This window comes from Sturnus vulgaris, chromosome 27 (assembly GCF_052056855.1).
Source record: "Sturnus vulgaris isolate bStuVul1 chromosome 27, bStuVul1.hap1, whole genome shotgun sequence".
In the NCBI taxonomy this organism is placed as follows: Eukaryota; Metazoa; Chordata; class Aves; order Passeriformes; family Sturnidae; genus Sturnus; species Sturnus vulgaris.
The window spans coordinates 5,798,479-5,821,202 of record NC_142269.1 but is presented as its reverse complement, the minus strand read 5'-3'; the positions used below and the strand labels follow the sequence as shown (position 1 = coordinate 5,821,202).

The 22,724-nt window shown below is 41.2% G+C and overlaps 1 protein-coding gene and 1 long non-coding RNA gene across 2 annotated transcripts in view; one reads left to right on the top strand and one right to left on the bottom strand.

Moving 5' to 3' along the window:
• The window catches only part of LOC148221091 (uncharacterized), a 47,318-nt gene that overhangs the window by 6,425 nt on the left and 18,169 nt on the right, over window positions 1-22,724 (bottom strand). The window lies entirely within an intron of this gene.
• Window positions 12,543-22,611, top strand: MEOX1 (mesenchyme homeobox 1). The gene is made up of 3 exons (XM_014885394.2): window positions 12,543-15,079; window positions 19,536-19,708; window positions 21,185-22,611. Exons 1-3 carry the CDS (start codon window positions 14,626-14,628, stop codon window positions 21,305-21,307), a joined length of 750 nt encoding a protein of 249 aa, XP_014740880.2. The 5' UTR covers window positions 12,543-14,625; the 3' UTR covers window positions 21,308-22,611.

Here is a 22,724-nt window from a genome sequence, read left to right as displayed (position 1 = left end):
GCTCACCAGAACACATTCACCACCAGATTTTAAATGTGCTACAAGGAAGACTGTTTCCTGAGCAAAGAAATGCAGAAACACCACAGTCAGGTAATGATGTCAAAATCAGCTTTTTCACTGACTCCAAATGTCATCAGAGCAATATCTGATTTTCATATCACAATAACTAGTTCAGTGTAAGTAAATTGCTCATCTTCCTTTGGAATCACATGCAGCTCATAGGAACACCCAGAACAGCTCTGGCTGCTGTATAAGATTTTGTTTCCAAACAGCCAAGTCTAAGAAACTTTCTCTCTGTGAATGCTTTGAATCTTAATAGCAACTGGCAGGAAAAAACAATTCCAATGGAAATGAGAGAGGTAGTGTGATAGACACACTTCCAAACACAATCCATTTTTCGTAAATAAAAATAAAAAGTTTATTAGAGGGACTCTATCATCAGGGACACAGCATGCCAGGGACTGCACACAGGGAAACAGGAGCCCCACAGATTTTGTTATTTAAGTTTAAAAAAAAAACCCCAAACTGAACTCCATTTACTCTGTACAACACACTGAAGTGTGAGAAGTGTTCATGTTAATTTGTGATTGCAGACAGAGCTCCCTGTGTCTGTCCAAGGCAGAGGATGGAGCAGCTCTGTTGTCACTTTGCAGCTCCTCTGGCTGCAGCAGGAGGGGATGGATTCCTGCAGGGACTGCCAGGCAGGAGAAGGGTCCTGGCAGCTTTTAAAGAATCAAATTAATCTGCAACTCTCCAAGGTGTTTGTTAAAGACACCAGGATGATTCAGGCCACACTTCCATCAGGAAAACAGTTAAGAAAATTGTGGCACATGGCAGCGTGGCCCTGTGTGTCCCTAGCACTGACCCTATGTGCAGGAATCTCCTGCAGCACTGGGGAATGTGTCTCTTTCAAACCACACACCAACATTTCCTGAAGAGAAGACATGCTCAAACACACAAAAATGCAAACAAGAAAATCCTGCATCAGAGCTTGAGAGATTGTTTTGTCTAAAACATCCCAGGGACAAAAAGCAAAGGACAGAGCCCTTCCACAGAGCCCTTCCTGGGCAAAGGCCATGGCAGAGCAGAGGCTCAGGTGCTGAAGAGCTGAACTGTGAGTGCATTTTAATAATGGCAGATGTGGTAATTCTGGCCCCTTCTGGCTGCAGTAAATTGCCCTGTTTGGCTGGAGCCAAGCTGAAATAGCACGTTGGGCATGCATCAGGAAATTACCTCAGAATATAGGAAGCCTCAGCCTCTAGGTGATAAGTAAGGGCCCAACAAATTAATCTCATCATCTGCATTCATCTTTGGATGCTGCTCTGTGCCAGGCCACAGTGTGTGGGCTGCAGCCTATTTTTTTTCATTTGTCTAACTTAAATTGGTAGTTTGAGTTACTATGATACAAATGTTCTATTCTGTGCTGTCTGCATGGTAGATTGTTCTTACTGAAATAGGAAGAATGATCATGTCATATTTTACAGACATGTGGACAAATGATTATGAGCCTCCTTTTGTCAACATATCTTGAATTATACATTATATAAGTCTGGTGAAGGGAGTTTATGGACATCCTCGGTCTATCTTCCTTTAATGGCAAGTATTTTTATTAATAATTGTAACTTAATTATTTATTATGCTATTCAGAATCCACTCACTTCTACATCTATCTCTGAATTGCATTCCTCACTGTATTATTAAGGCCTCTCAAGATCAAAAATCACATCTAAGTGAAATGAAAAGAAAGAGTTGCCTTAGACTCATGATTGGAACTTAGATATGCTATTAAAGAAATAAAATAACACATTACTTCACATTGCTTTATAGAGAACAATCCATCCTCCACTTCAAACAAATACGTCTCTTTTTCCAAAATATTCAGTAAATTTTGCTGTCCTCTGAATGTTCCAGCAGCAGAAAGAACAGAATCATTACAACTCTCCTTTTTTTCCCCTGACACATACAGTGATTACTGCAGACATAAGGAGAACAGGCAAACTTTTCTTTTACCTGTATTCTATCTTTCTTGTGTTCATTTTAGACATAGCAAATGGAGGATTTGGGTGTTTTCTCCAAACCTGTTATTTATTCTGAAAACTAAATGTTTTAAGGCACAGGAAGATCAATTTGTGTTTCATAAATTTATGAATATGTGTTCAAGAGACAAAACCCCCATAGATTACTGTGAGAAATAATCCTTTTACTGCAATATCAGTTCTTAATGATTAATTTCTAATCCTTGGTAAATTGTAAAAATCATGACAATAACCAGAGGAGAATATATGTAATATAATTCGTTTTCCAGCTCCTTTCCTTCGTTCTGCAAAAAGTAGCTAAAAATGTATTGAGTAACTCATCCCTGAATGGTGGTTACATTTGACAGATGTACCAAAAGTTAATTTTCTATTTGCCTCTACTTTCCAGAAAAGGGGAAATTATTGCTCTTGGATGAAATCTAAAGCATGCACAGATGAGAGTACAAGTGGGTTTTTTACTGGTACAAACATGAATATTTCCATTGTAAGACTCTATTAGTTTCGTTTCTTCTACCCTTTATGTTAAGTAATAGATTTTTACTCCACAAAACCATTGAATCAAATGCCTCTCAAATAAGAAGACTCTGTTGATCTAAGCCCATGGAAGAAGGCAAAAGTCTGTAATAGATGACATAGAAGAAAAAAGGGGTTTTCTTGTGCCACTGGGGTGTATTGCAGAAGAGAATTTGTGGAAGGATTCTTTCTGAAACATTCCTCAATATTTTCCTCCTACTCCTGTAGTGAAAGCCATAGTGCCTGTACAGCTGTGCTTTGGACAAATACAGAATTGCCTGCCTTCCAAACTGAGCTGGAGTCCTTAGATGTGCTGAGTGCCTGAGAGGAAACAGGAGCAGAGAGCAAACTGCAGAAGAGAAAGAGCCTGTGCAGCATTAACTGTGTAACAAACCTAGGAGATGGGAAAATAAATGATCATATATTCATCTACTATATCATACAGCACACACCTATCAGAGTTCATGCAAAACCCCAAACTCCCAGTGATCTGAAGGCCTAGGACTGACTCTGTGGTGAGAAGGTGTCTTTGGGGAAAGGTAATTCTTACTCCTGCAAACACAAATCTAAAGTTGGTCAAGGTATGAGAACTTACAAATCAAATCGTTTTTTTCCTTTGCTTCCGTGGTTAAAAGAAGTTTAACATTTTAAACTAGGAACAATTCTTCATGTCCTAAAGGAAATTCAATATGTTCATGCATATTTGGATGGGTAAACAAATTGAAGCATAAAATGTTCACTATTTCTGCACATGAGTGAGGCAAAGCTACTACCTTAAAAGTTAAAAAAAATTAAAGTGGCCCTTAAAATCTATCCACACTAGGATTTAGTCCATGATCCCCTAGTGATGATAGATAAACCCAACTGATTTATAGATGGCCTTCCAATGTTAATGTGATAATGAAGGGGGGTAGTTATTCCATCCATCAAAGTCCAAAGCTCTGTGGCACAGTTCTACACTTTGGCTACGAGGCCAGAAGCAAATGCATTTTTGCAAGGAAAGCGAGAGAAAAGGTCAGAAACTGATTTATTCACTAGCCTGTACAAGAGAACAACACTTTGAAATTGTCACTGAAATAACAACTGCAGCTACAGGGACTAAAATTCAGATATTAGGAAAAGAAATTTGCTTTCTAGTTCTCTGGGCAATTGAAGAATTCGGGTTTAGCTTATGCTTGCCATCCTTTTGTTTCCACTTCTGTTTGCTGAAATAGCCTGCACCAGCCTTGTGCTGGTCTGCCTTGGTCACCTGCCAGTCACCCACTGGGTCACTGTGACATCTCAGAAAACACCAACCTGGTGAATTCACAGTTTGCTCCCTGCTCCAGGACCATGTTGGAAGAACACTCCATTCCCTCATTGTTCCTGCTGCTGGCTCGGCTCCTGGGAGGGGACCAGGGCAGCCAGAGGCTGGGGACACACCCTCAGGGCAGCTTCTCTTGAATGACGACCCAGCCACTTTGGCTTCAGCAAAAATTCCTGTCTTCAAACCCTAATTACTGTGCTGGCACAGCACTCTGAGTGGTTTTTCTAATTGTTTGTATTTATTTGCAAAGTCTCTACTGCACAGGGTCCTGTGATAAATATAATTCCACTCATGGCTAATTCGATGCTTTTTTGGGGGCAGTAGGGAGAGTAATTTCATGGTAAACCATAATTACTAGTACAAGAAGTACCTTAATTGCCAATCCAATCTGAGGGAGTAGCTGAGGCTCGAATCAGCCTAATTAGAATTCTACTTGTTCATAATAAATAAGTGGTAATTACTAATTGGACCTAGCCTACAGTATTCTAAAAGTATGAATTTAATGTCAGTTTGTGTTTAATTTTGGCCATTTCCTACCTGCACTGGACTGACAGTCCAGCACAGAGCTGAACAGAGCAGACACCTGAGGCCTTTCAGTCTTCTCCTGCTCTTGGCTTCTAGTGGCAGAACAGACAACTTGATAATGCAATTTATCACTGTTGAGAGCTCCTGAAAATCTAATTCCAGCTGTAGGTGTAACACACAGATACCTCCAGCTATATGGCAGAAAAGGTGAAAAACTCCTTTTAGCTTCCAGGTCTCTGTTCCTCACCTTTTCTGATGAAACCACACTCATTCACATGTTAAAAATGTCTTATGTTATTATTTGGGTCATTCATGGCTAGAAACCAGGGTTTCTGATTGCTGCCAAATAAAAAGAGGAATATTATTACAATATACTGGTAGCTTGGCTCCATCTGTTTATCAAATATGTATTTAATCACAAGAATAAATCACATTCTGCCTGAAAGGAGGCTGCAGCCAAGTAAGGCAGCCTCTCCTCCTAGGCACAGGACAACAGAGGACAACAGGACACAGCCCAGAGCTGCAGCCAGGGAGGTGGGGGCTGGACACGAGGGAGAATTTCTTCCCAGAAAGGGGGATGAGAGCTCGGAAGGCCCAGGGAGGTGGTGGAGTCCCTGTCCCTGGATGTGGCACTCAGTGCCAGGGCTCAGCTGATGAGCTGGTGCTGGGTCACAGGCTGCACTCAGAGCTCTGTTCCAACCTCATCTCCCCACATTTTACTCACCTACATATCTGAGATACTCTTATAGGCCTGAAACAACACTAGCAAGCATTAACAAAGCATCATAAAAATGTGTTGTAATAAATCATCCAAGACTCCATTTTCTTCATGCAGGGAAAAGTCAATTCTTTACTCACACAATTTATTTCATACAGTTTTTACAGACCTCATGTGCAACTCTAATTGGTTAATAGTTTTCCTGCCAATTACTCCAGTGGTTACTAAAGGGTATTTTACTTGTCTCTATTTCTCTATTCTTGATTATTTTACATATTTTATTCACTGATTCTCATGAGACAGATTCCTTGTTTACTGCAGGTGCATATGGTTCTCTTACCAGAATAGTTTGTTGTGTTAAGTGTTTTCATGCTTGAGATTGTTTTCACATGGGAACAACCAAGTTACTTAGCTGCACATAGAAGTGACAAGCTAGCTATTAATTTAGCAGAAAGCAAAGCCTGATTTTATCTTTTATAATTTATCTACCTGACTGCAACAAAAGTATTTCTTCCATGGCTTCCCCTCTTATTTTTTTTCCTCTAAGAACTCCCCTGTTGGTAATGGGAATATTATGTTAGACCTACAAACACATTCTAATTTGTGGTTGATACATGTGTTCTGCAGATTTGACAACTAAAACATTATAGTAATAAAAATTCAGTCGAAGATTTTTCATTTCCAGTGAACCTTACTAGTCTAGAAATTTTGACCATTAATGGGGAAGTGAAGATTTGTTGGTTTCAGCAGGCATAGGTGCAGCAGATTTGTATCTTAGAGAGTCCTCTAAACAACATGGGCAAGAAGCAACTGTGGGAACCAGAACAGAAATATTGTGGCATCAACCTGGTCTTGCAGGGCTCTCTCTAATGAATAAAAGCAATGTTAACCAGTCAGACTGAGTGGCCAAGGGACAAATTTCCTACCCAAACCCCAAATGTCAGGGTGTTTCCATCTGTCATAGCCCCATATCCTCCTAGCTCCAGCTGGTCACAGTGTTACACACACTTTGGAATCAGCAGCTCCTCTTTACCCCATTTTTATCTTTTTCTTCCTATTCTCTTTTTATTTTTTTATTTATTTCAATTTTGAGTCCTTCAGAAATAAATAGAATTCTTTGGGGCTTTGTTTTTTGGTTCTTTTTTTTTTTTTTTTTTAAATCAGCTTCTGTTCTCATACACTGGGCAAATACTTCCTTATTTGCTAGAGGGCTTAAGGCCCTGGGAACCCAGCAAGGGGCAAGTGGAGGAGCTGCTCACACTCTCTTACCAAGCTAAAAATCACTTTTTCTATCAATCAAACCCTACATGAGGCCTCCTTCAACTTACAGGCTCCTCACCTTTGTGTTATGATCCTGCCAGTCACTGTCATGGCAACCACAGAGACCATTCCAGCTGAGGAAACTGCTACTTTTTTGGGGTAGCCAGTTGCTTGACACTTTAAAAAATAAAGCATGCACTAGAAAAATTTTACCTTTTTTTTTTTTTTAATCTATCATGCATGGAACTAAAAAGAGCAAGACATGTAGTACTCAAGAAAATGTGAAAATCAAATTTTTTCTCCATGCACCATAACTGTTGCACCCTGTCACAGCAGGAGCCATGGTGCCTCAGTGTCTTTGAACAACAAACCACAGGAGTGACTGTCACAGTCACCTTCCAGCACAGAATTCTGTTCCTCACACACATTTCTCCCACAATAGCAACAATGACCAGAGAAAAATTAACATTTCCCCTCTCCCCCAGACAACAATCTGGCAAACACATTGATAATTTGCTGCAGGGACCTGCATTGTATAAGTTATAAACATAAAACAAAACCAAACGAGGAAAGAGCCACAAGGCAAGGACTACAAGCAGGGAGAGGAGGAGCATGAATTCAGCAAACCTGGGGAGAGCCCTGACCCTGCACCCAAACCCCCCAAGGCTCAGGGAGTCTCAGTGTGCCCCCACACCTGAGCCTGCCCTTGTTCTAGTGCAAAAATGAGCCTCCAAAATTCTCTTTCTATAAATCCTGAGCTATCCTGGTTGAAGCTGTAATAAATGAGAGACAAAAGTCTCGATATTCAGCAAAATTTAGATTGTTTTATTCGATATAGACAGAGCAAGCAGCGCTGGGGAACGTGAGGGGTCACCGCCCACTCCACGCTCCACCCAACCTCGGTTTGCAGCCTCTTCTTATACTGTGGTTCCTCGTTGTAATCAATAATTTTTGGATTTTTGTTGTCGTAAGCAGTGGTGGTTGAATAAACATCCTTACACAAATTCACAAAGCCTCTGGGCAATAATCAGTCACAGATAGCCATCTGGTCCTTGTAGATAACCACCAGAGAAGTTCTGGGAGTCCGGTCCTTGGGATAGGCAGTATTGATCAGTCAAAGGCAGGAAGGGCTATTGGGAAGTCTGATTTTGTAAGCTGGTAGCTGATACAACTTATTTGGAAAACATAACATTACATAATATAATGTAACATAATACAACATAACATAACGAGGTGATTTTAAACGGAATTATTTAATCATATAATTTCCTTTATCTAGTGTCCATGCTTCACTTCAGAGCTTAGTATTCTTAGTATTATACAAACCCCAATGCTTTGTGATTAACATGAATCTTTTATCAATTATCACAAAGCCATGATTTCCCTCCTGCTTTGCCATCAGCTACAGGATGGAGTGTCTGACCTCAGGTGTCTTTTTTTTTGTCTCTACACCTCAGCATTGACCTCTCCCACAGGAATTGCTCCAGCTGGGAATTTATTAACAGCTCCCTGTGCCCAAGTGTGGCTTCTTCCACAGGAAAGGGTTCCTGGCTGCTTTTTCTTGCCCTTCAGCTGGAAGCATCCTCTAGCTCTCAGCTGCATCATGAGGGTTGGACAAGCAAATCCTGCCATGGGGCTGTGGAACAGACTATGGAAAATCCATGGAAATTCACACATTCACCAAGCAGTGGACAGGTGCTGCAATTCAGTTATTTTTCCGAATTATTTTAAATGTAAACCAAAAGAACAATAGATTTCCTTGATAAAGCATCTTCATACTTTTACCCTATATAATTTTATTTTATTTCTTTCTAAGTGGAAGGAGGGGAGGAGGAAGGCACCACTTCATTTACACATCAGCCACAACTTTCCGGTTTTTTCTTCACCCAGAATTGCAGGCAGACATCTCCACCTCGTGGCATGAAAACAAAGTATCCTTCGAAAAATTCTGAATTGCTATTTTATGCAAAGGCAGAGGGCTAAAACGACTTCTGTAAATTATTTTCCAAAGCCAACTGTGCTCGTGAGCAGCACACTTAGACAAAAAAAATTCAGGGAGGAAAAAGGTTTTATAGACTATTGGCTACACATAAACCAAGGAGTTTATACATGATAATGAATGATTCTCATATATAAACTGATATGATGATGAATCACATAACATGAGGATGCTGCATTCAATTACCCTTTCTGTAATCCAAGATCCACATCCTGCACAGCACAAACAATTTTCTGTAGCCTTGTGACCTCCTGGAGGACACATCATCAGGCAGGGGAGCAAGGAAAATTTGGTTCAAGGCTTTGGCTACAAACACCTCAAGAGGGAGTCCAGCACACAACCTCTGCTCTCACTGCCAGCACAACCTGCATCCCTCAGAAATAAATCCCTTTATTTACAGGACACAGGCTGACAGGTGTCAGTGTAAATTCACTTTTCATGGGCTGCATAACTTCGAGTGTTCCAAAAACAGTGAAATCGGTGCAATGAAATGGGAACTGTGGTTACATCGTGCTTCAAAATGCACCAATAGAGGGAGATACTCTACCATAACAATTAATTCCTTCACAGCAGAGCTTCCTGGAAAAGAGAATTTAAACTGAACAGAAACAAGTCATTGTTGTTCTAGTTCTAAGCAGCACAATGTGTTCTGTGGTTTCAGCAAAAAAAGGCAAATGGCTGAACTTTAATTACTGGACAGGATCACACAGGACACGTTTAATATTGGAATTTACTCTGATCTCTTCAAAACATTCTGTGGCTACATTCCACATAGTAACAACTTAACGAATGCTTTTATAATTTAGGCCAAAAAAAAATCATTTTCCATTACAGTTATTCAAAAGAGGAATGAATTCTGGCTGCTCTAAAAGTCCTCTCCAAAATGTTCATTAAATTGCCTTTAATTTAACTGGCTCCACTGAAGGAGAGCACAGAGCACAATGGCCAAGGGTGGTCTCAAGAGAAGTAGTGCAGACCTCTGGGCACTGAAGAGATTGAGAAGTTTAACACTTGTCAGATAATCCTACAAATGTACTTATCAGGATCTCCAGAAACATATGGGATTCTAAATACAACAAAAACTCAAAATGAAAAGGCTGCATTCTGCTCTGCCTCAAAATATGTGAACCACACACTGAAGTCTAAGTGTAGATTTGTTAATCCATATCCACAATGAATGGTTTTAAAAGGCTGAGTGTTCTGTTCCTCTGTTCCCTGGGGATGCCATGATTCCTGTTTCTTTCATGTTGTCTGATGAAAAGAACAGAAGAGTTTTGCAATCTGCCAAAAGCTGAGCTAATTTTGCATTTTTAAACTATTTGCCAGTCAAACTCTTTAACTGTTCCTTTGCTGATCTTACAAAATATTCTCGATTTAATAGAATGTTTCTGCTGCCTTGGACCTTGTTCAGGACATTCAGCTCTCCACGAAATAGCTACAATAGCATGCACAACATAGACAGGAGTTGTTAAAAAAAAGATGATTTATCAAAGTTTTTGGCAAATGGTCTTTCCTGTCTCAAGGATTAATGTTGGAGCTGAGACACTATTTGATTTTATGACCTTTGAAGGGAGGGATATTCTTCATATTTACATGGTGCTGGGCCTCAGATCCACAAAAAAGAACTTGAAGAGGAGAGACAAGCAAGGAATACAGAAGTTGTGTCTAGACTTGCAAGCCAAGATCTTTGCTCCCTTAGCACACAGCTGCTGAAAAAACAGAACTTGCTTTCTTCCTCTAATTGCTCAATTTAATAAATACTATAAATATTTCTCTATTTGCATTCATACTCACTCCTTAATAGTAGAGACAAACCAAAAGACAATGTTTTAAACAAATTGTGTAAAAAAAATCCCAAGTAAGTGGGAACAGATCTAACATACAAAAAACCCACATATGCATCTACCCATCCTAGAATTTATTGTGTCTAATTTCCTGATTTCAATGATAGCACCTCTTTTTTTTTCTTATTTAGGGTTTCATGACAATTTTTTAAGGAACAAAACATTGTGTAACATTACAGCACCTGTTTTTTCCTTTCAGTATTTCTGTACTTTAAGCTGTCCCCCTCTTTCTTCTGCTTTTTGCTTCTACTGCTCTCTGTCCTAAGATAAATTATCATGTAAGTGTCTCTTACACTTCTTGATGTTTCCTCTACCTGAAGCAGGATTTCTTTTTTTTTTTTCCTTCGTTACTGTGAAGCCATCAAATTTAATTAATCCCGGAAATATTGACTTAGTGCTAAGGGAAACATTATCATAAAATTAGAAACGCTTGTGGTGGTGATGCCAGCTCCCATCTGCAGAGCAAGGCAGACACTGTGTCTCAGTGAGTGCAGCACGTTTTAGGTTAAAGGCTTTGGAGCCAAAAGCATTATTTACTCACTTAACTTCAGATATTCATGATACTTCTGCATATCCAGGCGCTGGTTGTTTGGCATATTCCCTTCAGCACTATTTCTCTGGCATTACATATAATTCTTGCTTCAAAATTCCCTAAAAATTGGCTGAAAACTTGTTCTTAGAAGTCTAGGGAGAAGACAGATAATGATATCATACAACTCTGATATCACTGTTACAAAATAGCCACTTTTCTTTTTTTTTTTAAGAAGGAATGCAGACTTCCTCTCTAAATCTCCTCCTTCAAATTATCAAAAATCTAATACTGATTTTCTGCAAATACAGGCCTTTTAAACTCGACTAATCTGTCATATGGTATTACATCAAAATGCAAGTGAATATTTCATGACATTTTGTCCAATATCTGACATCTCTTAATAACACTCTTTAATCACATGGCTCTTTAGCTTTCATTGGTAGGAGATTATTTTCCCTTTCTAGTTACACTGCCTCTGTTAGTCTAAGCTTTATACTTCTTTTATTCTTCCAGAAAGGCTGAGAAAACGATTCAAATAGACACACAGAACCCATCTCTGGGCCTGGCATTTTCTCCCCAGCTCTCCCAGCTGCTGTAGCTCCTTCTCCTCTCCTTCCCAGGTGCTTGCTGTGGCTGTCCTTGTGTTATAAATACAGATTATGGTATTGGCTTTTCACAAATATTAGGGTGGATACTAAAGGTGTGCTGTTGAAATGGTTTTTAAGATACAGTTTTCTTTAGGAGTAACATAGGCTGATGAAGTGTCTTTGTGGTAAGTGAACTGCCTTGCTTGGCTAACACCCAATAAAGACACCTGCTACTGATACACCAGCTACCAGCACTGACTGTCTGTAAAAATTAAAAACCACAGCCCAAATTAAGACTGATAAGAAAAATAAATTAAAACCACAACCAAGAAACACACATGCTCTAAAAAGGCAGACTCAAGGAATGGCCACGTAAAACAGTTTCTGGAATATGGAAAATAGTTTCTAGAAAAGTTTGAAAATGTATGACAGGTCTGTGAATGTGCGGTGGGCTGATGAATTTAAGGGGTGTCTCCAAACCAGCAGGGCTGCTCTTGGCTGAAGGCCAAGCACCCGTATAACCTTTTGCTTTATTGTTTGTCTCTTATTGTGTTTTATTAAACCTTTTAAAATCTACCAGGAAAGTGAACTTTGTTTTACACACTTGTCACCCCTTCTCCAGCTGTCCTGCACTGTGCTGGATGTGCTCCTCACCTGAGGAAATGCTGGAATGAGAGCGAAAAACCTCAGGGATAAATCTCTGCCTCCCTCAGCTCCTTACAGGAGCGTTCCTCACTACACCCCACCTCCATCCACCCATTTTCCCATCCATTTCTCAGCGCCTGGCCGCAGAGATGTTGACTTTAGGAAGGTTAAAGGTGGCTGCCCCAGCCAACAAATGGGGTTTAGGAGGAGGGACTGGTTGTTGTTGTTTCAGCAGGGAAGTGTCAGGAGATGCGGCACTGCCCCGGCCCCTGCTGAGCTCTGAGAGACAGCGGCAGCTGCGGGGCCTGAGGAACCCCCAGGCCTGAGGAGCCCCTGAGGAGCCCCCTGGGCCTGGGGAGTCCCCGAGGAGCCCCCGGGCCTGAGGAGCCCCTGAGGAGCCCCCTGGGCCTGGGGAGTCCCCGAGGAGCCCCCGGGCCTGGGGAGCCTCCGTGCATGAGGAGCTCCCGGGCCTGAGGAGCTCCCGGGGCCTGAGGACTCCAGGCCAGGAGAGGCCAGCACGGCTCCTTCCCACCTGCAGCTGGGAATAACAGCGAGAAATCAGCAAATCCGGCAGCACATGGGGCTCTGGGCAGCCTAAACTGCAAGGCAGAGCCGTGTGTGGGGATTTGATCCGGCCCTGCTCAGGCCTGGCGGGGATTCCTGGGTGCAGGCCTAAAGCTGGTCCTGACCCCAGTGAGTTTGAGACTAAGGGACAATTCTCCTTTCTCTTCTATCCCTGTTTCTAATTAGATCTTTTTACAGACTAAAGGTAGGACTGAAAAACAGTCTGAATTCATACAAACCCCGAGTAAGTGTTATACATATGACAACACACACACACACACACACACACACACACACACACACACACACACACACAGAATGTAGATTAAATAATCCGCACTGGCAAAACGTTCTGGACTCTGACTTAGATTCTGCCAGTGCCTGAAACATTTGCAACATTCACAAATTCAACATAACCTGGCCTTTCAGAAAAAGAGCAGTTGGGGGTCTTCCTCCTGCCTGTGAGTATGAAATGCTTTTAAATGTTTACTATTTAATGCAACAGATTTAAGTATTTAGGTGAGTTCTTCCTAGAGAATGAGTTACCTATCAGACACTGAGTATTTTGCATGAAAATTTAGATTCCTGTGATAGAAAGAAATTTTATGTTCTTGTTTGAAGGATCTAAACCAAAATGATTTGATGTTGATGTTCTTGTTCAGAAGGATCTAAACTAAAATAATTTGATTTCCTGGAAAAGGCCAAGTTCTAAAAAACAACAGATATAACAGGATAAACACATTCCCCACCTCACCCAGATTCCATGAAATTTTACAATTCTGAACTATACAAAACCCAAAGTAACTTATCACTTCAGCTCCTGTGGAAAATGAAGACCTCATGTCTGTTAAACCTCTGTGCTCCCGAGACAACACAAAACCCAGCAGCAGTGGTGGGAGAAGGGAAAGAGGCACACACAACGTGGGGGAGAATTTGAAATGGTTGCTAGCAGGTTCTGGAAATACAGAACACATGCATACATAAATTGTCATTAAAAATATGGAGAACAACCTTGAGAGGAGTTGCAGTAACCCTGGCATAGCAGGGTTTGGGGCATTCTCAGCTGCCAGACTTCTGTGAAAAAGGGATTGAGAACAGATTCCCTGTTAATGTCTTTTCAGCTAGGATGGCTCTAGGGTCTAAAAAATCTGCTTTCTGTTAGGAAAATCTGTAAAATGTTCAACAAAAGGCGAAAAACATGTCTTTCATTGGCATAAAATCAGGAGATTTCCTTGCAGGAGGGCATACTGAAAATTCCCTAGAAAGTAGAACACAGGAAGAATAACTGCCACTGGCAGCAAATCCAGCTCTCAGCAAATACATGTGTTACAAATCTAACAAAACAAACAAACATCACTCATAGCCTTGCATGTGCGTACAAGCCAGGTTTAATAATTTTTTTAATTTCAGGATTGGGCCTTAAATTATATATGATTAGTGAAGTTCTTTCTTACTTCTATTTCCCACTTCAGTTCTTGAAATTTGGTGTCTATTGAATCCTGTTTTAGGGCTTTTTCTAAACCCAAGACAGAGAATTTTGTTAACAGTGCAATAAAAATAACTTCATAGTGTTACAAGGAAACATTAAAGACTTTTTTGTGTGCTGCTCTTTCCCTTAAAAAAAAAATACAGACATTGTTTCTTTAAAAGGCTCCATCTGCAAATCCCATTAGATGTGCATATAAGGTTTCAGATGATTAATAGCTGCCTGCTTTGCTTTGGTTGGAGGGGCTGAGGGTATGTGTGTTAACCCCTCCCTCCCCTCGCTCACATTTCACTCCACAAACTTGTCACTGTCTCCCCAGCACAGTATTTAAAATGTGTTTCACTCATGCCCAGCACTTCACTTCACTTCAAGGAAGCAACTCATGGCAATCCCTGCCTAAATCTGGTTGCCCCAGTCAGGGCAATGAAGACCTTTAGAGCTAGAGTTCCTAAAGTAGCAAACCTGCAACAGCATCAATCCCACAAGCAAACTGTTGTTTAGGGAGGAGTATTCTGTAAAATTTGGAAGCGTTTCCCTCAGCTTCTGCTGTTCTTTAGAAGGCTGAGCTGTCACAGGCAGGAGCGCTGAGGTGTGGGCAGGACTGGAGCAGATGGATCCCAGCAGCAGCAGCTGCATGCGCAGCCCGCAGCCTCCCACCCTGCTGTGGGGCTGTGTGAGGAGCTCCCACCCCGACCTGACCCCAGCTCCAGGGCTCAGCCACTATCCAGCAGCACCGTTCTCCTTCCAGCAAAAACCTGATTTTGCTGCTTACTCCGATTTCTCAGCCTCCTGCCTGGTGACAGCTCCTCACAGCTTCCCGCAGGAGCAGCGGGCACTTGTGGAGCAGCACCCCCCGCTCCAGCGCTCCGAGTGGCACCTGGCAGCACCTGAGGCCACCACAGGGATCAACCCAGGACTGGCCTTGGCTTCTGGAGAGTCGGAGGGCGGCAGCCCCAGCCTAGGGAGTCTGGCTGTGGGTGCAGATGAAGATGATGATGAGGCACCAGCAAATCCTTCAAGTGACTCTGAGAAAAAGCCCTCCAAAAGGAAAAAGGAAAGGTCAGGTAGGTGATATGAAATCAGGGTTGTGGTAGAGTGCAGGAGATGGAATGAGAACACCTGGTGAGACTGGGAGTTAAGAAAGAAAGCTGATGAGCAAAACATTTCCTAATACTTGACTGGGGAACCTTTAGACAGTAGCAGCACTGTAACTCACTGTCTTATCCTTATTCTGATCTTTATATTTCACTCCTGCAGATCTTGGGTTCTGAACTAGGCATTTCACTCACCAGCACAATGCACATTTGCTGTGACTGAACAGGAATCACATGGCAGGTACACACAGAAAGTCCTAGGATGTGGAGTTATACATTCACACCTGCCATTTGTCTGAGCAAAAAGAGAATGGCAGAGAGCAAAGATCCCTCATCCTGAGCTGCCTGTAGTGGTTGGGAATGTCATACTAGGAATTTGACATCTCAATTTATGGTAAAAAGTACAAGAGGCAAAGTCTTCCTTTAAATATAAATTCTATTTGGTCTCAATAAATGTTAAATATTTTAACCTCAAAACAGGAGGTACTAAAAGTTTGCCCATCAGTACAATATCCAACAATGCAGAAAATGAACATGGTTTTCATGGTGTCATCCTAGCTAGCAAAACATGTTCTTTCTACAGTGTAAAAATCAATAATTTCATAGTTATACAAACTCTAATTTGAGTTTGTATAACTTCAGATCCGAATCTGTGAAATACGCATAAAATTGTTTTTTCTTAAGGAAGCTGTTAAAATTTAAGATGCTTATGTGCATTCAAATGCCATAGCATTCATTTAAAAGTTACAGTGTGCTTCTTCACACCACTGCTACCAAGTGAAGAATAGTTTCCAGTAGCCTCATTTCACAGGCAGAGAATTCAGGGATAAAAATATTAATTGATTGATTTGTAGGTTTTGCAGACATTTATAGAATGTAAGGTAATTTATACTGAAAAAGCATGTTTAGGCAAAATTTTCCCAAATGCAAGGAAGTTTAAATAAAATAATAATAGGTGAACAATGCTTTCATTAATACATCAGTCATAGGTAAACAGAAGATTTCAGCTTACTCACATTAGAGGGATATCTTTATTCTTAAAGAGACTGATTCCAAAGCACATCTCCCTTTTTTAAGTGGAAGAAAAAAGTTCCTTTATTCTGACTTACTAGCACTCTTCACATTTTCTTTCCATGCTTGCTGCTGTCCCCTACACTCTTCCTTTCAGGGAGCTGAAAGCAATGACATCCCTGGGAGGTCTGGGGTTCCACCTTCTGGTGACACCGCACCCCTGGGGAGAGGCAGCTGTTAAATTCAACCCAGCACAGAAGCTGCCTGGGGTCCTGGAAGGAGACACTCCTTGGGAGACACACATCTGCCTCTGCTTCCTAAGCAGCATCTTCCCTTCCCTTCCCTTCCCTTCCCTTCCCTTCCCTTCCCTTCCCTTCCCTTCCCTTCCCTTCCCTTCCCTTCCCTTCCCTTCCCTTCCCTTCCCTTCCCTTCCCTTCCCTTCCCTTCCCTTCCCTTCCCTTCCCTTCCCTTCCCTTCCCTTCCCTTCCCTTCCCTTCCCTTCCCTGAACTTCCCTTCCCTGAACTTCCCTTCCCTGAACTTCCCTTCCCTTCCCTTCCCTTCCCTTCCCTGAACTTCCCTTCCCTGAACTTCCCTGAACTTCCCTTCCCTGAACTTCCCTTCCCTGAACTTCCCTTCCCTGAACTTCCCTTCTTTTCTCTTCCCTGAACTTCCCTTCCCTGAACTTCCCTTCCCTGAACTTCCCTTCCCTGAACTTCCCTTCCCTGAACTTCCCTTCTTTTCTCTTCCCTGAACTTCTCTTGCTCTCCTTTCTTTTTTTTAAACTGGCAGTACAGTAGGAAAAATCTGCCCAATATGATTTGTCCTTTCACATTTATAATTTCTCACATTCTGTTGTAAAAGCTGAAGCAGCTGGGCCACATTCCCACTTCTGGGATCTCCCCGAACCCCAGGCCATGGATAAGCATTGTCTCTTGACAACACAGGGATGAGAAATTTCAAGCTACACATCCTACTCTGCTCCCAGAAATATCCAAATATCCATTTTAAATTATTCCCATTGTCTTTTGGAGATGCAGACTGGTGAAACTGCCCCTTGGAAAGGGAGTCCTTCCCACAGGGCTGTGATGAGCTCACATGCACTTCACATTAGTTATTTGTTCATCGTTTGTGCCATGTGCTGAAGGCACTGCAGAGCTGCTGCACCCTCCACGTGTCTGTGAGGGCAGCAGGGACCCCAGGGGAAGCCCTTGAGCTCAAGGCTCCCAGAAGCTGGTGGCAAAATTCCCAGCAAGAGATCCACACTTCAAACCCTGCTTCCACACTTCAATTCAAACCCTGCTTCCACACTGCCCCTTCCAAGTCACACTTGTGAGCTCCTGGGAAACGTGATAGCGTGTCTGTGCAGTAAGGGATGAGAACAAAGGGGATTGTTCAACTCTGGGCAAAAACATGGGGAAAAACTTCTGCAGTTTTGTTCCTCTACATTGCCCATCTTTATTTGAGGATTTCTGAAGTAGCAAAACCAGTATGGATGAAACCAGACTAATTCCCTAGGAACGGAAAGCAGTCCATGTGACACACTGGTCCCTGTGTGCATTACCAGTAACAAGAGCTGTGTCTGATTTCTCCATTGCTGATGAGCAGAGATAAGACCAGAGCAGTCACAAAGCCCACAGTCACACCTCACTGATTTCTCCAGTTTTACTACTTTGGCCACCAAAATGACACCTGGAAGATGAAGCTGCACATCATATTCATACTGTTACCATTTTGCTTATCATTTCTGTGGAGAAATATTATGCTGGGACCCACAGAACCTCCACTGCGTACTGGTTACACACAAAAATTAAGTAATTAATTCTCAGCATAACAAAAATGCTACCAGCATGTTTAGTTCAGGTAATCTAGCAAGAGGAGCAAGAGGGCAGAAAGAGTCAAGGAACTCACAAAACTGAGTGCCTGAAACACTGGCAGTTTGGACTTTGCTCACTAAAAGAAATGCATTTTTCCTTGCATTGCTTGGAGATTCTTTGAGCACCAACTTTAAAAACACGGGAGAAAAAATAAAACAAAAAGAAAGGAAAAGAAAAACATTAAAAAGAGAAAGGATTGAAGAAATGAAAAAGGGTTGCCACAGTCTCAGGCAAAGTCAGTGTTTGCTTATTATCATAATTGGTACAGCATCACTTTGGCTATGGCTTGAAATTTGACTTTGAAATACAACTCTTGACTACATTGCAAGATGTACACAAATAGCAAACAGGTTTTTCAGGACAACACAATGACAATGATGATACTGAGTCCAGTCATGTACATAGACACCAGATCTGCTTGTATTTTTCATTTAGCAAGGACTTTTTAAAGTTTTAAAAAAGGAGTGTTCAAGGTGGATCTGGGTGAAAAGCACTGTTTTTCTGCTTTTGCTTGTTTACTGTCCTCCAGTATTTGCAGGCCATGCACAGAAGCTGAGGGTGCTCACTGAGTGATTTGTTCTTATGTCCTGCACCAGAGCTGGGCACCAGACCCTCCTAACATCCTGCATGCTGCATGGTTAATGAGGGGAGCATGAAAATACGTATATGAGGAATAAAAGTGAAAATGTGGGGAAGGAAACTCTTCCAATGCTATGGCAGCAAGGAGTGAGAGCTTCTTTCCCCCAGCTCCTGTTCTGTGAATGGGCAGACCCAGGCAATTCTGACAACACTCCCCAGCCTGACTGAGCTGTCCCCTCTCTGTCCTCTCAAAACCAAGGCTGGCAACACCACTCAGTCATGCTGAGCTCCAGGGGACATAAAGCAAACATCTTAAAGCTTCACTGAGCACTTCAAGGAGTCGTTTAGATCTCTGCAACTACTCATGTTCACACGCATCAGCATAACCACAAATTACACAAGTGTGCTTGTGTGAGAAATGGGAAGGTAGAAACTTCCACAAACACTGAAGGGTCTAATTTGTAGCCTTGAGAAAAGCTTGGATTGATGTAATAATAGAAGTACACAGACATTAAGCGGAAAATTATAGACTTATGTTTCCACAGTTGTAAAAATATGCCTTAAGTAAGTAAGAAACTGTATTAGATAAGATGGTAAAGAGTTTTATAATGTTATAATGTATTTATATAGAGTAAGTAAAGAGTTTAGGTGTTATCATAGAAGCATGTGTGTGTATGTGACAATAGCTTATTGGATAAAAGTATACACAGTGCAGCAAAATTAAGTAAAGGTGATAGGTCAGAAAAATAAAATAAACTTCATAGTAACTCTCTATTTGATTAAAATGTTATATATAGCCTTGTAGCAAAGAAACTCTTGACCACTTTGGCTATGGCTGGCTTCTTGCTTCTCTAAATCTCACAACTTCAAGTCTGATGCGTTTTGAAACAACAAATCAAGCTCAGAACCATTGTAGTCCCATGGCTGCATTTCAAGTGATGACAATGTGCTTGCCTCTTAGAGAACCAGAGCTCGAGCACGAAGGCAGAAACCAGCAGCAAATCACGGAAGGAAAGGACAGCTTTCACTAAGGAGCAGCTGCGGGAGCTGGAAGCTGAATTTGCCCACCACAACTACTTGACAAGGCTCAGGAGATACGAGATAGCTGTGAACCTGGATCTCACTGAAAGACAAGTACTTGCCAAACCCTTCTGTCCCCAGCTCCTTCTTCCTCCCCCACAACTTCTCCCTAATGCTAAAAGCCAGATTTGTTGCTCAAGGTTCTGCTTTTGCAATGGCACAGAGGTATTTTGAAACAAAGCCTCCACATTCCTTCAAGCACCTTTGTCACACATTCCTGTAAGGAGTTGCTCTGGTTTAGGGCAAATTTGGGAGGAAACCTTTGAATGGAGTTCTTCTAGGAAACAGATGCAAGCAGGGGGTTTTTTAGCTGGTTTGGGAAAAATATTTTTTTGGAGAGAAGTGGAAAAAACCCTGTTTATTTAACAGGCAAAGCACTTCCTAGCACAAAAATGAATAATACTAAACAGTAAAACTTTTTGTTTGGAAGAGATGACAAATTTAGAAGAGCTTTTTTGGTGGGTTGCAGCCCGGCTTACTTAGTTTGTTTTCAGTTTTTATGGTGCTGAGAAATGCCAGGCCCAGGCTAGGCCTGGTGGGTTACAGGTGTGAGCTTTTGGTGCTTTTTTGGGTTTTTAGTTTAGAGCAAGTTCAAACAATTTTAAGAAAAAGGGGAAAAACTACAGTCTATGGAGCTTCTTTGTTTTAGCTAGCTAGAAAAACTAATTAAAAGCAAAGAAGAGCTCTTTTTCACTGTCTACTGCAGACAACACAGTCTGTGTGAAGGATGCAGTGCAGTCTCTGAGAACAAACTCTGCACCTCTGCTCTCCCCATTCACTCCTGGAACCAGTTTTAAAGCTGCAGAACTCAATATTCAACAGAACATATGATTTGGGGATACAAGCATCATAAAGTCACCCCAAGACAGGAGTTAATAAATTGAATTCTGTTTCTCTAAACTAAAGATAGACTTGGTAATAACTGGTCTCTACTGAGTTCTTGTTTACACCATTCATTGGTGCATATTGATATATCAAGGTTTACATATGGAATATGGACATCACCTTAGACTTTGACTAACAGGAAATTATTCAAATGAATGTTTGATACATGCATTCTTCCTGGGTCAGGTGGTATTTTGAGGTGATAAGGAAAGACAATTATATAGAGTTCTGTGGAGAGAGGTATTTCTATTCTCTCATTGTCAGTCCAGGTTTCCTTATCAAGGCTAAGTGGACAGCAGAAGAATTGCATAATTATGTGAGGCAAATTAAAATTCCTGCTGCATTAGATTGGATGACCTAGATGTTAAAAATACATGAGAGGCACTGTGCCTTATTTGACATGAAGACAGATTCTAGGCAAAGCACTTGTACTACCTTTGAGGGTTTCAGAGGAACATCTGTGTGGAGCATTTTAGAAAGAATTGTTCCAATCTGTGTTAGAGAGATGAATTAGTCAAACTTGTGAGGCTCTGTTCACCTTTTCTTCCAGAATTCCACAAATAATCTGTCTACACACACATGCATAGCTCTGCTTATACATCTCAGGTTGAGGCAGCAAGTAATTATTTTCTTTTTATCACCCAGGTCAAAGTATGGTTTCAAAACAGAAGAATGAAGTGGAAACGTGTGAAAGGTGGGCAGGCAGTGCCCCCACACGAACATGACACAGAGGATGTGGACTCTGCTGCCTCCCCCAGCTCTGAGTAGTCCCTGCAGCAATGGGAGTTTGGAGAAAGTCATTGATTGGAATGTGGGTGCAACTGCTGGGAATCAGCTACACAGTGAGATCAGCCTGCCTGCCAATGCAGTCTTTAAAGGGTGCATGATCCTTGGGGTTACAGAGGAAATTAAAGAGCACAGGAGGGAAAAAAGCCAAAGGAGAACATGGGTTTGATTTTTGTCTCTTGAACTGTCTTACTACCACAGATGTGCCTTCAGAAAAAAAACAACAAACACTGAATATAAAATGGGAATAACGTTGTCAAGATTCTCAAACATCCAGAAAATCTAGATTGTCAAATCCAGGTTGTCTAAATTAGTCAGCATGTGCAGCTGTATCCTCATCCAGCCTTTCCCTGGTCACACCTATTCACTCTGCATTTGGACTTGACAATGCACACTTTCCTTGTGCCTTACTTGGAAAGAAATAAATACTTTGATAGTCGCTGATTTTTCTTGCAAAATGAGTTGAACACCTCTATGACTAGGCAATAAAATTACAAAAGATTACAAAATAAAATGTGAGACTAAAAATACATATACACAGAGGTCTGCTCACCAGTTTCAGAAGAGATGGCTTTCACACTGACAGTCCAAGAAGGTTGGTGCCTTGTTGATGACTGCAATTTGCAGAGGGAGATTTCTTCCAAGCCTTCTTCTAAATCTTGAAATTAAATTTCTAGATCTTAGTTTCAAATATTTTTTCAAAGCAGTCATTACCAAAGGTCCCAGCAGGCATAGCAGAGATTGAACTCTCAACAGCTAAAATATCACTATTTTGGTATTCAGTTTTCCAGTAAACTGCCACAGCACCACCAGAAGTCTTAAGAACACTTAAGAACATTCCCACTTTAAATTATCCCTGCTTTCAACCCAAACTTGTAGTGTATAAAATTGTGATGACTTAGGAAAGCATAGTGCCTGCTCCCATTTCTTATATCTTTTGTTTCATGTACTAATGCCATATTTTAAGCAGAATTTTACACTAGTGTACCACATTATGGCTATTGAGAATACTGAAACTTTGGTTTAAATATTTCAAAGGTAACCATTATTTGCAGCTGCAGCCTTTCACCATTCTCTGATGCACTGCTGTTGTGGTTGCATGTGAACTGTAGATATGCTGGGTACAAATTTGTATATCTGGATTATATGTTTATAAAGCTGTTTGTGGTAATTCCACTTGTAAAAGACCTCAAAATTGATAAATATTAACTTTTTTTTTAACAGAGACGCTGTATTCTTTTCAAAGAGCTGCTTACTGTACCTACTAAGAAAAAACATTCAATTACGCTCCTCAACATTTCCAAACTCTGATTGACAGATGAAAAAAATCAACAGTTTAAAGTATATATTGGTGCAAAACCAATTTAAAAGAATAAATATTTTTTAAAAGAAATTATTT